This window comes from Dryobates pubescens, chromosome 27 (genome assembly GCF_014839835.1).
Source record: "Dryobates pubescens isolate bDryPub1 chromosome 27, bDryPub1.pri, whole genome shotgun sequence".
NCBI classification, from domain to species: Eukaryota; Metazoa; Chordata; class Aves; order Piciformes; family Picidae; genus Dryobates; species Dryobates pubescens.
In genome coordinates, this window is record NC_071638.1 from 1,218,413 (window position 1) to 1,235,164 (window position 16,752).

The window sequence follows — 16,752 nt, forward strand, 5'->3', positions numbered from 1 at the left end:
CTCACGTTGAGGTGGAACTTCCTGTGCTGCAGTTTATATCCATTGCCCCTTGTCCTACTACAGGGCACAAGTGAGAAAGGGCTGTCCCTTCCTTCTTGACACCCAGCCCTCATGTATTCATATACATTTATTAGATCCCCTCTCAGTCTTCTCTCCAGACTAAAAAGCCCCAGGTCTCTCAGCCTTCCCTCAATAAAAGAAAAGATATCAAAATACAGTGGCTCTGTGCAAAGCACAAACCATGCTTAATGTTGATTTATTGCACTTACTCCCTTGCCCCCCCCACCGCCCTCCCCCCAGCCCAATGCTACCAAGTAGGAAAGCAGCCTACTGGAATCAGAGCTAACACTCACTGAAGCCATCAGGACTCCCATGCAATTCAGAAGCTTTCAGCTAGTGGTGCTGAGTTACAGAGGGTCAATTATTTTAACCTGTACAAAACACTTTCCAATTTTGTGGGCTAATGAGTATCTGTATCCTCAGCATGTCAGCTTCAAGAATACACCACTCAGGGCTTTTCTTTGAAGAACAGTATATATGAAAGCTGCATGTTTTCCATGCAGTACCAAAAAAGGTGGAGTGTGTAGAGTGGAATCAGGACTACAGCAAGCACTGCTATCCTTTAAAACACAAAACTTAACACATTGAATTTGACAGATCCAGTGGGCAATGCATATAACATGGACCTTCAAAATATTGCAAGCTAGAATCCTTTATGCTTCATTTGTTTTCCTTTACAAGGAAAGCCTGGAATAAACCAATCCCCCATTTTTCTGCATTCATAAGAAGGTAGAAAACTTGCTACCACTTTTGCTAACAGCTACTGAGAAGATTTGGTTATTCAATCCCTCCACAAAAATCCTCTACCACAAAAACCACAATTCTAACATTACAAATGACCTTTACCCAAACCAAAGCTGACTTCTTGACTTCTGGAAACTAGCAACAATGAGGCAAACAAGACATTTTGGGGCATTTGAAATTTAATCTTCATCTACCTACATTTGCAGTCCTTCTGGTTTTTGGCAAGTTCAAAGCCAGGCCTACATTCACAGGCAACCCCACCTTTGGGTGTCTCTCGGCAGATGTGTGCACACCCATGGTCTTTGTTCATACAGTTCATACCCTCTGTTAAAAAAAAAAAAAAGGAAAAATATTAGTATTGAAATAAAATTACAAAGTCATTACATACATTCATTCCTCTAGTAAATTGAATTGCAATTTTTAGTGTGCATCTGGACTGTCATCCACAAGGGAAAAGGATGCAGCTGGAAAGAGATACACAACAAAACAAAGTAATCAGGGATAAACCTCCTCCAGGGTGAGTGCAAGAACTGCTGTGGAATATAGTGTGTCTCTGCTGCATTCAGAAACCCAGGACCTGTGATTTCCTTAACTCCATTCCCATATTCTAATCTTCCATGAATACCTCATGGATTTAAAAGATACCCCAGAAAGTTGTCTATCCTGCTGGTGATTATCAGAGTTGAATAACTAAGCTCACTGTTATTTTTGCCTTGTATAAACATAATGGCTATTACTGCCTGATGCATTTTTATTTGCCTGTTAATAATGTGGCTTATAGTTTTAAACTCACAAAATCTACCAAAGATTGCACCTCAGCATTTTTCCTTTAATCTGTTTCTTTGCTATTTGTTATACATCTCGATTACCTGGTCAGCCACCATAAGTGCTGTATGAAATAAAACATACTGGCTGTTCAACACACATCCAAGTGCCATAGGTGGATTCCTTTAATGTTTTTGCCAAGGAGCAGTATCAAGCAGCTTTCTTTTTAATCATCATAGGGTCAATTTTAGCTTTCTAGATCATGTAAGTGATTTAGATACTGAATGCACTTCATGCTCTTAGTGCATAGTTAATTTGAACCCCACATATTCACAGAAATCTTGAACTCAGTCCTTATGGGTCAGCATCTAGCATTCCTCCTGTGAATAAAGGCTAGCCACATTTGCATTACAAAGCCTTCCCAGACTTCCCCTTGGATATCTGACCTGGAAAGGAGAGACAAATTCTCTCAGAGTACACTGACAGAGAACTCACAGTGTAACCGCAGCTTACTACCGTGAAAAAGGTAGGAAACATCAGTGTGGAGACAACAGCTCAGCTATCACTTTGTAACATGGCTGCTTCTACATACACTAGCCTGATTTCTCAAAACAACTCCAGTGTAAAATGTTCAACTTGGACCTATAGTGACCACGTGCTGTAAAGGGCTGTTGCAAGGATTACACTTCCAAATGTGAAAATGATCACTGCCTTCTCCCTTTTCATTCTTACAGAAACTGTGTGAATGCCCCTGCCACCCCTGGCACCTACGCAAGCTGCCCTTAGGCTGCCGCTGGTCTCACACTATCAAATACTTGAAAACAAGTATCAAGGCTCTAAGATGAAGATGAACAAAAGGCTTTCTGCATACAAAACAGTTTTAATTGAACAAATTTGCACTTAAGACAGCTACTAAGAAACTCTGTGGATAGAATTGTGAGAAGGAGATGCGACAGAGTTTCATCAAGTTGGCAGAAGCTAGCAGCTTCACAAGTTATTTGCAGTGCTTGACTTTATCTGAGAAAGCAGAGCAACAAAAAACATACATCATCAGTCTAAGTGGTATATGTGTTCAACTGTCCTATGAAAATATCAGGATGTTAAATCTTACTGCCTATGGAAATCAACCTTATAGACAACAGATGTATCTCTCTCTTCTAAATTCCCTTCTATATTGGCCTTGATGAGTCTTAAGAACTTGCCAAAGTACAAAATTACTCTTTGTAAACTGCAGCCTGGATAACAGATGCTATTGGAAGATATAATACCTATGTGTGACACTATACCATCCTACACATCAAAGCGAGATATGAATGTTTGGTTTGGGTGAACAGATGTAAGAAAACTGGGAACAGCCTTACTGAAAGTTTTGAGGCATCTCCCAACAAAGGATTTCAGACACAATGTGTTTGACAAACTACATTCCTGCACACTACATGATGTTCAGAAAAGGATCTGGGAAAGATAACACATGCCTGATTGAGTCACGCTGCTAAAGCAAGGAGTAGAGTGGCATTAGATAGATGAAAGATATTTAATGGTCCAGAAGTGTCATGGAGCAAGTGATTTTCAGGGCTGACTTATGGACAGTGTGTATCTGCCACTGCTAAAATCACTTGGGAAAAGAGAAATTGTGCATTGCTAAAAATTTAGGACAAATTGAAGATCAGAATAGTTATATTTTGAAACAAAAGTGAAAGAAGAAGAAGAATTTTATGCTGGCACTTGTGTGCGAGACCACAGTATTTCAGTTACGGCATTAAGCATCATTATTAATCAGCTACTGTATTCGTCAGGTAGTTGAAGCTGTAGAAAAACTGTTTCAGCTTCATGTTTAGCTAGAGAAGAACACCAAAGAAATCCCCTAACCCAGAAAACCTAAGATCAGGTGAAAGACCAGTATTTCTTCAGTCAAGAACAGAAAATAAAGGTTTTGGCTTGTTTAATAATGTAAGGTAAATCAAACTCATGTTACTTTGTAAATAGTGTCAGTCATTCCAAATTGTAATTTTTCAGCAAATGCAGGATGATGCCTTCTGCATCTGCATACACAAAGCCAGGAGCAAGGAGGTTCCTGTCCTCAGTGATGGTTAATGCACAACTCCAGTCGTGTTTGGAGTTGTTCTCTTTATTTCTGTATACCCCAGCTCAGAAGATGGACCCCAGCACTGAGAGGATTGCCCTGTACTTCACAGGTTGCTCCTTCTTAGAGCTGACCAGCCTAATGGATGGCTAAGGGATCAGGCCCAGCCAGCATGGATTTAGGAAGGTCAGGTCCTACCTGACCAACCTGATCTCCTTCTCTGATCAGGTGACTGCCTGGTGGATGTGGGGCAGGCTGTGGATGTAGTCCACCTGGACCTCAGCAAGGTCTTTGACACCGTCCCCCACAACAAACTCCTGGCCAAGCTCTCAGCCCATGGCTTGGATGGGAGCACACTGCATTGGGTTAGGAACTGGCTGGAGGCTGAGCCCAGAGAGTGGTGGTGAATGGTGCCAGATCCAGCTGGCAGCCAGGCACCAGTGGTGTGCCCCAAGGATCAGTGCTGGGCCCCATGCTCTTTAACATCTTTATTGATGATCTGGATGAGGGCACTGAGTCCACCATCAGTAAATTTGCTGATGACACCAAGCTGGGGGCAGGAGTTGATCTGCTGGAGGGTGGAGAGGCTCTGCAGAGGGACCTGGACAGGCTGGGCAGATGGGCAGAGTCCAAGGGCAGGAGATAGAACACATCCAAGTGCCAGGTGCTGCACAGCGGCCACAACAACCCCATGCAGAGCTACAGGCTGGGGTCAGAGTGGCTGGAGAGCAGCCAGGCAGAGAGGGACCTGGGGGTGCTGGTTGATGGTAGGCTGAACATGAGCCTGCAGTGTGCCCAGGCAGCCAAGAGGGCCAATGGCATCCTGGCCTGCATCAGGAACAGTGTGGCCAGCAGGAGCAGGGAGGTCATTCTGCCCCTGTACACTGCACTGGTTAGGCCACACCTCAAGTCCTGTGTCCAGTTCTGGGCCCCTCAGTTTAGGAAGGAGGTTGACTTGCTGGAATGAGTCCAGAGAAGGGCAACAAAGTTGGTGAGGGGTTTGGAACACAGCCCTGTGAGGAGAGGCTGAGGGAGCTGGGGTTGCTTAGCCTGGAGAAGAGGAGACTCAGGGGTGACCTTATTGCTCTCTACAACTACCTGAAGGGAGGTTGTAGACAGGCAGAGGTTGGTCTCTTCTCCCAGGCAGCCAGCACCAGAACAAGAGGACACAGTCTCAGGCTGCACCAGGAGAGGTTTAGCTTGGATGTTAGGAAAAAGTTCTATACAGAGAGAGTGATTGCCCATTGGAATGGGCTGCCTGGGGAGGTGGTGGAGTCACCATCATTGGAGGTGTTCAGGAGGAGACTTGATGGGGTGCTTGGTGCCATGGGTTAGTTCTTTAGGTGGGTTGGATTGGTTGATGGGTTGGAGGCGATGATCTTGAAGGTCTCTTCCAACCTGTTTTATTCTATGTATTCTATGTATTAGGGAAAAGAAGGCAAAGAGCTAATGCTTTCCTAATATAATGACCCACAGCAAGTTTACTTCAGTATATTGCACAGCCTGGACAAAACAACAGGCAATGCATTTTGCACATCAGCTTTCACCAGAAAGTAGCTGCAAAATGACATATTTTAGGACACAGCCTTACGGCCGCCTTCTCTCCTGCTGTGTGTGCAACTCCATCACTCTGGTTTTGAATCCAAACTGTTTCTAGCTGCTTGTCTTGATTTTTGCAGTGATCTGTGTCTCAGGTTCTAGAACTGAAGTGACTACAGATCGAGTGAAAAACATAGCTTCCAAGTCCAGGGAAGGACTAAATGTTGATTAAAGAAGTCTGTACACCGAAAAAATCTGTACTTTATTTTCATGACACTAGAGTGTCCAAAAAGTTGAGAGGTTCTAGGCTTTTCATGCTGTCAATAGAAGCAGTATCTTAATTCCATGTGCTGTTTATTCAAGGTAGGCTCTAAAATGCAGCAAAAATAATCACAGAATCACAGAATGTTAGGGGTTGGAAGGGACCTTGAAAGATCATCTAATCCAAACCCCCTGCCAGAGCAGGATCACATAGAGAAGGTCACACAAGAACAAATGGGTGCATGTCCTCTTTGGCAGTGCTGGGAGACAGTAAAACAAACTTTTCAAACACAGACAGATTCTCAGCAAATTCACCTTACAAAAGGACAGCAAAACTGAATCCAATGGAAAAACATAAACAGGAAAAGAAATGCCACTTAAGAATGGGAAACACTAATTAAACTAAACTCTCTCTCAGCATTTTAGACGTGACTTGAGAAATTCTCTCTCATTGCATTCCTGAAGTTTTCTGACTTTCAGTTACAAAACTTTGCTCTTGGGAGGAGCAGCAGGCATTACAGTATCACAATATCACAGTATAACTAAGGTTGGAAGAGACCCCAAGGATCATCAAGTCCAACCTGTCTCGACAGACCCCATGACTAGACCATGGCACCAAGTGCCACATCCAATCCCCTGTTGAACACCTCCAGGGATGGTGACTCCACCACCTCCCTGGGCAGCACATTCCAATGACGAACGACTCGCTCGGTGAAGAACTTTCTCCTCACCTCGAGTCCAAACCTCCCCTGGTGCAGCTTGAGACTGTGTCCCCTTGTTCTGGTGCTGGTTGCCTGGGAGAAGAGACCAACCCCTTCCTGGCTACAACCACCTTTCAGGTAGTTGTAGAGGGCAATGAGGTCTCCCCTGAGCCTCCTCTTCTCCAGGCTAAACAACCCCAGCTCCCTCAGCCTCTCCTCACAGGGCTGTGCTCAAGGCCTCTCCCCAGCCTTGTTGCCCTTCTCTGGACACCTTCAAGTGTCTTGATGTCCTTCTTAAACTGAGGGGCCCAGAACTGGACACAGGACTCAAGGTGTGGCCTAACCATTGCAGAGTCCAGGGGCACAATGACTTCCCTGCTCCTGCTGGCCACACTATTCCTAATGCAGGCCAGGATGCCATTGGCCCTCTTGGCCACCTGGGCACACTGCTGGCGCATGTTTAGGCGGGTGTCAGTCATCACCCCCAGGTCCCTCCCTGTTTGGCAGCTCTCAGCCACTCTGACCCCAGCCTGTAGCTCTGCATGGGGTTGCCATGGCCAAAGTGCAGCCCCTGGCACTTGGACTTGTTAAATGCCATGCCATTGGACTCTGCCCATCTGTCCAGTTAGTCGAGGTCCCTCTGCAGAGCCTTTCTACCCTCTAACTGACCAACATCTGCTCCCAACTTGGTGTCATCTGCAAACTTGCTGATGACTGACTCAACCCCCTCATCCAGATCATCAATGAAGATGTTAAAGAGCACAGGTCCCAGCACTGATCCCTGGGGGACGCCACTGGTGCCTGGCCGCCAGCTGGCTGTGGCACCATTCACCACCACTCTCTGGGCTCAGCCTCCAGCCAGTTCCTAACCCAGCACAGAGTGTTGCTGTCCAAGCCATGAGCTGACAGCTTAGCCAGCAGTTTGCTGTGGGGGACGGTATCAAAGGCCTTGCTGAAGTCCAGGCAGACCACATCCACAGGCCTCCCCACGTCCACCAGGCTGTCACCTGACCATAGAAGGAGATCAGGTTGGAGAGGCAGGACCTGCCCTTCCTAAATCCATGTTGGCTGGACCTGAGCCCTTGGCCATCCTTCAGGTGCGCAGTTATTGCTGCCAGGATAATCTGCTCCATCACTTTCCCTGGCACTGAGGTCAGGCTGCCAGGCCTGGAGTTTCCAGGTTCCTCCATCCGACCCTTCTTGTGGATGGGGACCACCTTGCCCAGTTTCAGTCATCTGGGACCTCTCCAGTGAGCCAGGACTGGAGGAAGATGATGAAGAGCGGCTTGGCAGCTCATCTGCCAGCTCTCTCAGCACCCTAGGATGGATCCCATCTGGTCCCATGGACTTGTGAGTGTCCAGGTGGCTCAGCAGGTCCCCAACTAATTCCTCATGGATTTCCAGGGCATCACACTGCTCCCCGACGCTATTACCCAGCTCAGGAGGCCACTCATCCTGGACTCCTACCTACATTGTTGCAGAGCAGGACAGATTTGGGTGAAAGTCTACTATATTAATCCAGTCTGCCATCTAGTTATCATAAACCTTTTCATAGTGCTGTTCTGCACAATGTTCAGTCTGATACAATCTCTACATTGTATTGTACTCTAAATTTGGTTCAGTGGCTCTGACAGGGCCTAAATCAGGCTGACTGTGACAACTAATATACTAATCAGCTTTTATTTTTCATTACCAGTGCCCGTTCTCATCTTAATCAAGGCTTTTAGCAACTATTTTGCTCTGTGCCTCATTATATATTGTTGCATTATCCACTCTATTATCATCATTTCACTTACTCTGTATACATATTCCTGGGTTCAAGTAAAAATGCTGATTCTAAACAAAACCAGAGAAAGGCTATTTGCTGCAAAGATACAACACAGGAAGAACTTTCAGAATATTGCCAGAGTATATGTGGATGAATGTGGTAAGAAAATACAGGAAATCTTGGACTTAACCCATAGCACTTGCTTGACTTATACTCAGTCCTCGAAACTACATAGCTGGCTTCTCTTTTTTTTTTGGGTTGCTGTTAGTATTACACTTGCACCCTTATTTAAGCAAAGCCAAAATCTTCTTTAAAACATCATTCAAAAAGTTGCAGATGTGATCTATGAAATTCATACATCACATATATTTGGCATGATTCTGTTCCAGTAACTTTGAGAAGAGATAAAGGACATTAAATATAAGTTATTTGCAAATCATTGAATTGATGGACTCAGAGTCTTTAATTGTAAACTAGTTTACACACTTTTTATGCACATACCCTGTATGTTAAGCAAATAAATCCTTTGAACACAAACAAGAAGTTAGTTTCTCTCCATCAATCTCAGTTACAGGGGATAATTAGTTCTGTTTGGTAGGGGATTCATGAGATACAAAAACTGCTACCAGCAATACTCCAGACTTTCAAGATTTGTCTCTTCTAGTCAACTGCAAATTCATGGAACGGTAGAGTTCAGCTGTACCAGGATCAGTTGATACAGTTTAACTGTATGTATGCACCACAGCAAAATATAATAATACCCAATATATTATAAAACCCATAAAGTAAGAAATAGCATGTGGCATGAAATGTAATGCCTTTAGATCGCATAGTGGTCACTTATGGACTCAATGCCTGGTGCTATAAAGAGGGAAAATACCTCCAGCAGCAGAGAGAGAGGAAAAAATACAAGAGGAAACTAGCACTCTCACTTTATTTCACAGAATCACCAAGGTTGGAAGAGACCTCAAAGATCATTGAGTCCAACCTGTCACCACAGACCCCATGACTAAACCACGGCACCAAGTGCCACATCCAATCCTCTCTTGAACACATCCAGGGATGGTGACTCCACCACCTCCCTGGGCAGCACATTCCAATGGCGAATGACTCTTTCAGTAAAGAACTTTCTCCTCACCTCCAGCCTAAACTTCCCCTGGCACAGCTTGAGACTGTGTCCCCTTGTTGTGGTGCTGGTTGCCTGGGAGAAGAGACCAACCCCTTCCTGCCTACAACCACCTTTCAGGTAGTTGTAGAGAGCAATGAGGTTTCCCCTGAGCCTCCTCTTCTCCAGGCTAAGCAACCCCAGCTCCCTCAGCCTCTCCTCACAGGGCTGTGCTCAAGGCCTCTCCCCAGCCTTGTTGCCCTTCTCTGGACACCTTCAAGTGTCTCGATGTCCTTCTTAAACTGAGGAACCCAGAACTGGACACAGGACTCAAGGTGTGGCCTAACCAGTGCAAAGTCCAGGGGCACAATGACTTCCCTGCTCCTGCTGGCCACACTATTCCTAATGCAGGCCAGGATGCCGTTGGCCCTCTTGGCCACCTGGGCACACTGCTGGCTCATGTTTAGGTGGCTGTCAGTCAGCACCCCCAGGTCCCTCTCTGTTTGGCAGCTCTCCAGCCACTCTGACCCCAGCCTGTAGCTCTGCATGGGGTTGCTGTGGCCAAAGTGCAGCCCCTGGCACTTGGACTTGTTGAATGCCATCCCGTTGGACTCTGCCCATCTGTCCAGTCGGTCGAGGTCCCTCTGCAGAGCCCAACAGATCAACAATTTTTTTACTAAACTATTAACAGTGGGATTTGCTTTGTTTTTATTTCTTTTGTTTTGTTTTCTTCTTAAAAATGTAGGTGAGGAATCTGCCACACTACAACAAAATACACTGTTCAATGACCAAGGAACTTAGAAGAGTGATAGAGACAACTCCTCTCCTAGAGTTTTTGGGTTACTCTACTTTGGAAACAAACAAAACACAGAGTTTCTGAGGGAGACAGGAATATGATGTCAGCAAAAGTGCAAAATGGCTGTGAATTGTTATGTTATCCGTGGAAATTTTAGTCATAGACATGCAGTTAGATGGTTAACTGTCGAAACAAACTGTACTGTTAATACTTTGGCTGGCTTGTGGAAAGCAGCTCCCCATCTACACCTGTGAGTGTCCCCACTTTGACTTTGTTACTGCGGCAACTTGTGCACTTTACAAGAGTGAGGACCATCAACATTTGACTAAAATGTTATGGTCATGGCCAACAAATACATGTGGCCAGCTCTTAGCTCCACTGAAACCAAAGGAGCATTTCCAACAGAACATGAAGACATGAAGAATGTCTGGGGGAGCTTGACTCCCCAGTCAGAGCCTAGGCTGTGGCCACCTCAAAACAGATTTGCTCTCTTCAGAATAAAAATGGAGGATGAAACTAATTGCTTGAGGAAGCCACCCTTTCTCAAGTGACCACAAAGCCCCAAGTACAGAGAAGCCATTTACACACAGACTACTAGAGCTAAGTGAGAAATCTCACATTTGATGTGGTGGAACTGTAATAACCTATGTCATGGTGCAACGTTTATCATATTGTTAACTGAATGAACACAAGACTTTCTTTCCATCTCCATTCCTGAAATAAGTTGCCTGGTTCTGCCTAAAGCTTTAGGAAAACACAGTTGTTTCAGTGACTACAACTCACCCCAACAAAGGTTGAAAAGAAAAGAAAGCAAGCAGGCAAACTAGCCCAACGAAACAGAATTCTACATTATTAAGTAGATTGGCTCAAGAAATCCTGTACATCATCCAAGAAAACAGCTGCTGGTATATTACAAAATAAACAAATTCAAGTTTGTTTAGCAATCACATGAATTTTCAGTGTAGTTATAAAATGTGCTTAGAGACAGCATTTTCAGCAGGCAGGCTTGCAGTCTGACAAGATGTTCTTGCTCTGAGTGGCAGCCAGAAAACCACGTCACCTAGCCCTGAAGATGGGTTTTGTCTTAAGATGTACAAATAAGCATGAGTCAGAAATATAACTTCATTCTGTCAGCAGTAAAAGCAAAGATCTGGAATTCTGCAAAGGTTCTGTAATTTCAAAAAGGTAAAGATAGAAAGAAGAAGTGAATGATGGCAGCAAATGGCCCACGTCAAACCCAGCAGAAACAGAGCAAAACAAATTCCAGAAAATGCCAACAGCTCCTGTGGGACCAAACACAGAGAACAAGAGAAAATGGCTGAAGTTCAGAGTAGGCTTGTTGTGAGTGAATTGTGGTTGTGTGGTGGTGGCTTGTTGGTGGATCACAGGAAAGACGTTTGGTCATTCTGGTCTGTTTCCCACATTGCCATGTTGCCACTAGAAGCTGGTGTTCACTGAAACCTTCTGAAAGGCTCTGCTACCTTCTTGCACGTAGATATGGTCTATCTCAAACAAAATTCAGCAAGGTAGCCCAGGGAATGTGTTCCTGCTGCTGCTGTGGCAGAACCAAGGCTGTCAGTCTCCGCCTGTATCTGCTTGGCAGCTGACATTCATACAAAGGGGATTAAATGGCAGGCGAAGAGATAAATAAAGCCAGGAAAGGAAACCAAACCAAAATACAGTCAATACTACCAGAATCTGCTTCTTATTTTGCATCATCTCTAAATCACAATTCCTTAAACAGTAAAGCAAATAAAAGGAAAAGGATGGGTTTAGAGGAGTCACTGCTATTCAAAGTGTGTTGGCAGACGGAAGTGCCTCTGACGGCATGGTCTTATGCAGGAGGCATAGCTGAGAAATCAGCTTTCTCCATTTCAGTCTTCACCACTGCTGCCATATTTCTTGGTGCCTTGGTGGAGGCTAAGAAACTTTGCATAGTTTTGATATCACAGAATCACAGAATTGTCAGGGTTGGAAGGTACCTCAAGGATCACCTAGTTCCAACCCCCCTGTCATGGGCAGGGACACATTCCACTAGATCAGGTTGCCCAGAGCCACATCCAGTCTGGCGTTAAAAACTTCCAGAGATGGGGCTTCCACCACCTCTTTAGGCAATCTGTTCCGGTGTCTCACCACCCTTGTGGTGACAAACTTCCTAACATCTAACCTAAATCTACCCTCCTCTAGCTTGGATCCATTACCCCTAGTCCTATCACTCCCTGACACCCTAAAAAGTCCCTCATCAGCTTTCTTGTAGGCCCCCTTCAGATATTGGAAAGCCACAATGAAGTCTTCTTGAAGCCTTCTCTTTTCTCTAAACTGAACAACCCCAACTCTCTCAGCCTGTCCTCATAGGAGAGGAGCTCCAGCCCTCCCATCATCCTTGTGGCCCTCCTCTTGACCTACTCCAGCAGTCTGATGTAGCTGTTATGCTGGGAGCACCAGAAGTGGATGCAGTACTCCAGGTGGGTCCATGAGGAGAGTAGAGGAGCAGAATCATTTCCCTCATCCTGTTGGTCACACTTCTTGTGATGCAGCCCAGGACATGGTTGCCTTCTGGGCTTCAAGCACACATTGCCAGCCCATGTTGGGGTTTTCATCAACTGACACTCCCAAGTCCTTCTCTTTGAGATTGCTCTCCAGCCACTCCTCATTCAGCCTATATTTGAGTTTGGGATTGCCTCAATCCAGCTGTAGGACCTTGTACTTGGCCTTGTTGAGCTTCATGAGGTTGGCATGGGCGCATCAAGTCCCTCTGGATGGCATCTCTTCCCTCCAGCATGTTAACCCGACCACACAGCTTGGTGTCATCTGCAAACTTGATGAGGGTGCACTCAATCCCACAGTCCATGTTGCTGACAAAGATGTTAAACTGCACCGTACCAATCCCTGAGGGGCGCCACTCAGCACTGGTCTCCATTTGGACATTGAGAAGTTGATCGCAAGTCTGACTGTGACCATCCAGCCAGTTCCTTATCCAATGAGTGCTCCACAGCTCAAGTCCATACTTCAGATTTGCATCAATGTTGACAGCAGAAAAACCCAGTGGTCTAAGCTATTGTCCAACAATCAGACAGCTGATTCTACCAGCTGTGGTCTGAACCTGACACCAAAATTTGCATAATATATTTGGAAGCCCTAAGTCAACTGCAGTTTCTCTCAAAAATGAAATTGTGGGCACACTTCAGTACAATGTTTGCACACAAGTCAATTTCTTTATAGATGCAAAACTGGTGTTCAAACCTCAATGTTAGTACAGTCCACTTTCATGCACCCACCATTGGTGTGCAGGAAGCAGATGGTCCCCTTGAAGAAGTTAAACTGGAAGGTGTAAACTGGAGTGCCTGAAAGAGCATCAAAGTGTAGGATAGTTTAAAAGCATTTAAACATATCCTTTTTGTTTGTTTGTTTGTTTGTTTATAATAAAAGCACATACTTTTCACTGCCAAGTATGAAATAAGAAATAAGAACTCAGAACTGCAGAGGAGTCAAGAAAGAATAAAATGATACTATGACTTAGAAAATGCTACCACTTCTAGACTGTTACTCTAAAAAGACTCAATACCTGAGGACAATGGAAGACTGAAGATGAAAGCAAAATGTATGTTTGCAAACTGCCTTGTGAATGGGCAATTCAGCTTCCTCTCAGAATGTTTTAAGATATGTGTAGTGGCTGCACTAAGAGCTGTGCTGTCTGGAGCACAATCATAACTAAATAACTGCTTTAATAAGCTCAGAGTGTTTTGTTGCTCCTTTCTCCTCTGTCTACTGGTTGATTATTTAGCGTGTCTGGTGCTAGAGCTCACAAATGTCAAAATTCAAGGGCTTTTTCCCATCTTTTTGATCAAAGAAATGTTTATGTATCCTTCCCATATTGTGTCTCTTTAAATTATTGGCTTATTCAAAGTTTTGTTTTTATGGTGCTTTTTGTGTTTGGGTTTTTTTTTTTTTGGGGTGTGTGTGTGTGTGTGTTTATTTTTAATACCGAAACGTGATGTACACAAGAGAGGTAACTGATGTCAGAATCCTTTCTGCCCCAAACCGGTCCGTAAATCTTCAGAAAAGCAAAGTTCATGGGTGCATTTAAAAGGGGCACAATCTGTTTGTGCTTAAAAGAAAGTCCCCTTTTTTTGTGTGTGCAGAATAACAATGCTAGAATGTATTATTCTAAAGAACTGTTGCCATGGTGATGACATCAATAACATCATTTTCTGCATCCTTGTCCTTTAAACACATAAGGAATGCAACAAGCATGGGGAAACGTGAAAAAAAGAACAATTACCTTTTCTCTCTCAACAGCAGAGGAAACCTTTTTTTCACCTCATCAATAGAAAATTATGTAGAAAGGAATAATAAAAACTGTTACATGAAGCACCAAGAAGCCTATTAGTGACAAAGGCTTTTTTTTCTTCTTTTTCTTTTTTTTTTTTTTTTCCTTTTCTTTTTCTTTCCATGAATAATTACAGCTCTTCAAGAAGAAATCAGCCCAGGCTAAGGACCCTTTGCAAGCTTTAGATGGTAAAACAAACATTTGACTATACGAGGATTTCCCTTTCATGTACCTTTCCAAGGAAAACCAACTAAAATCCAGAGTGAAATGGGAGAGAGAAAAGAGAGCAACATCTGCTGAAATTCCTTGTAGAACGTTTGCCAATAAGATGCATATCAAAAGCAACTCGATTAGTGACAGATTCAGGGTAATTTCAAGACAGCAGGTTCAAATTGTCTGTGGTGGGAAAGTTTGGCTTTTCAAGTGGCGTAATAACAGGAAGCTAGTTGGATTCTGTTCAAACAGGAGGAACAGGATTTCAACAGTTGTAAAATACTGTTACACTTAAAACCTCAAAGTCCAAAGCAAAATGGTAGGTAGGTTTAATGCACAAAATCATTGCACAAATAGCGGAACCTCTGCCACAACAAGGCTTGACTACAGGCGCTTTCAATAGTCATGGAACATGTAATTAGGGAGCCCATCTGAACCATTCACTTTTGTCCTGACAACCTGGGTAGCCTGCAGATAGGTACTCTGGATGTGCTGCTTGATGTCTTCTACACACAGTGTAGGCCAATGTGCTGTGCAGTGGCTTGTTTACATCATTTGGGCCTTTCCACATGCACCTATTGTAGAGTCAGAGGCTGAAGATGAAGATGGGAAGATCTCCTGCTTCCTTCTCCTTGCCTCAGGGTAGTAAAAAGGAACATAAGAAAAGTGTGGAAGAAATGAAGAAAGGAGTGACAAATTTTAAAGGTAGCTGGAGTACAGGAGTTGAAGATGAGAACAGAAAGAAAAAAGCTCAGGTACATACATCCTAGAGAGTGAGACCAAAGGGCTATTAGGGTTAATGACTACAAAGATACACAGCAGAAAACTTTAATCCTATTTAAAGCAGTAAATGGAATTTATTAAGGTAAGGCAATTCCAAACTTTTTAGCTGATTGGGAATGGTCCATGAGTACAAGGTAACAACTTAACCATACAGATGCATTTGCAATAGAAAGTCCTATCAAGTTAGGAAAGGGAATTCAAGATGTTTGAATTATTTTCCTGAACACATTATTATCCTTTGCTTTATCCACTGATTTCTCACTGCTTCTGTATCTCCATCTTTAAAGTAAGACATAATGCTTGCTCATTTTGGATAGCTCCTTCAGCTCTCCACTTGTTACTGTGGAAATCCTAAAGGTATTGTAAGCCAGTAAAAGATGAAGAACATACGGAAATGGCAGGAACCAATTCTTTTCCATTCTGTTTTAGAGCTTCTACAATGTTTCCAAGTACTCCACTATTCCTTTAGTTTAAATGCTTACACTGACTGGGTTCTGTTTCATGGGAAAAAGCTTCCACATTCTGTCTAGATTTCAATACATTCAAGAGTTGTTTAGAGAGCTCTTTTGAAAGGCTTTAATAGGGCAGCTAATGGCTAACTCAGCTTGGGGGGGCGTGGGGCAGGGGGGGGGGCTATTCACCAAAGTCCCCAAAACCCAGGGAAATCCATTTCTCAGTATCCATACATTGCCCTTGTATCTCTGAAGATGCATGAATTAAAGACAAATTCTTGGAATGAAATGTTCTATTCCCTTCTGTCCTGGTTTGCCTGAGATTTGGGAAGAAAATGTCTACTTTTGCAATTTCCTAGCTGGGCTCAAGAGGCTGAAAGGAGAACAGCAATTCCTAATTTCCCAGTTCCTCAGATCAACACTCCTGCATGGCTGTCAACAAAACAAACCGGCAGTTTTGATAAATTGGTGAGTCTCTTGAACTCCTCTGACACACTTTAAAGGCCACTGGAAGTTTATATGCTTAATTTATGGAGTAAGTATTAAAAATGTACATGTGTTTTGTTAAGCAACAGTTTCTTAACTCTGTTTGACCTTGTGACTGGAAGGACACTCAGTAATTTTAATTGCTTATAGGGTACCTCAGAAGGCATGCAATACATGAAGGGTCACTTCAGTGTGAACACATTAATGCACAGATCTTTGAGAAAATCTTCTTAATCTTTTATTCTGAAGAGAGAAAAAAGGCTTAAAAATTGAGACATCTTAAAAAGATAGTCACTGCTTACAATATTATTCCCTTTAATCATTCATTAAAAAAACAAACACCAAAACCATAAATTCCTTACAGGAGTTTGGTATCAGTTAAATAATTCTCCTTTTCTATCCCCTGAGTCCTCAGACTGAATTTCCTCCACCTGAACTCGTAAAATGGGACTGTTTTTCAATGGGAGAGCAGAGGAATGATGTCGAAGTTTAAACTCCCCTATATTAACATATTCTGAATACTGATGCTGCTTCTAAAAAGAGAACAGTCTTTCAGTTTTAGGGATGATTGCAGAATGGAAACCCAAAAATGAACCCAGGAGCATGTTTTTGTGGCTATTTAGAATTCATAAAACTTCCTCTCTGGAGAAAGGCAGACTATCACCA

General features: G+C 43.6%; 1 protein-coding gene across 1 annotated transcript in view; it reads right to left on the minus strand.

Moving 5' to 3' along the window:
* Positions 1–16,752, minus strand: part of SCUBE1 (signal peptide, CUB domain and EGF like domain containing 1) — a 255,138-nt gene that overhangs the window by 123,732 nt on the left and 114,654 nt on the right. Inside the window, exon 5 of the mRNA XM_054173884.1 lies at positions 1,003–1,128. Coding sequence (XP_054029859.1) covers positions 1,003–1,128 — 126 coding nt within the window. The remainder of the gene's footprint in view (positions 1–1,002; positions 1,129–16,752) is intronic.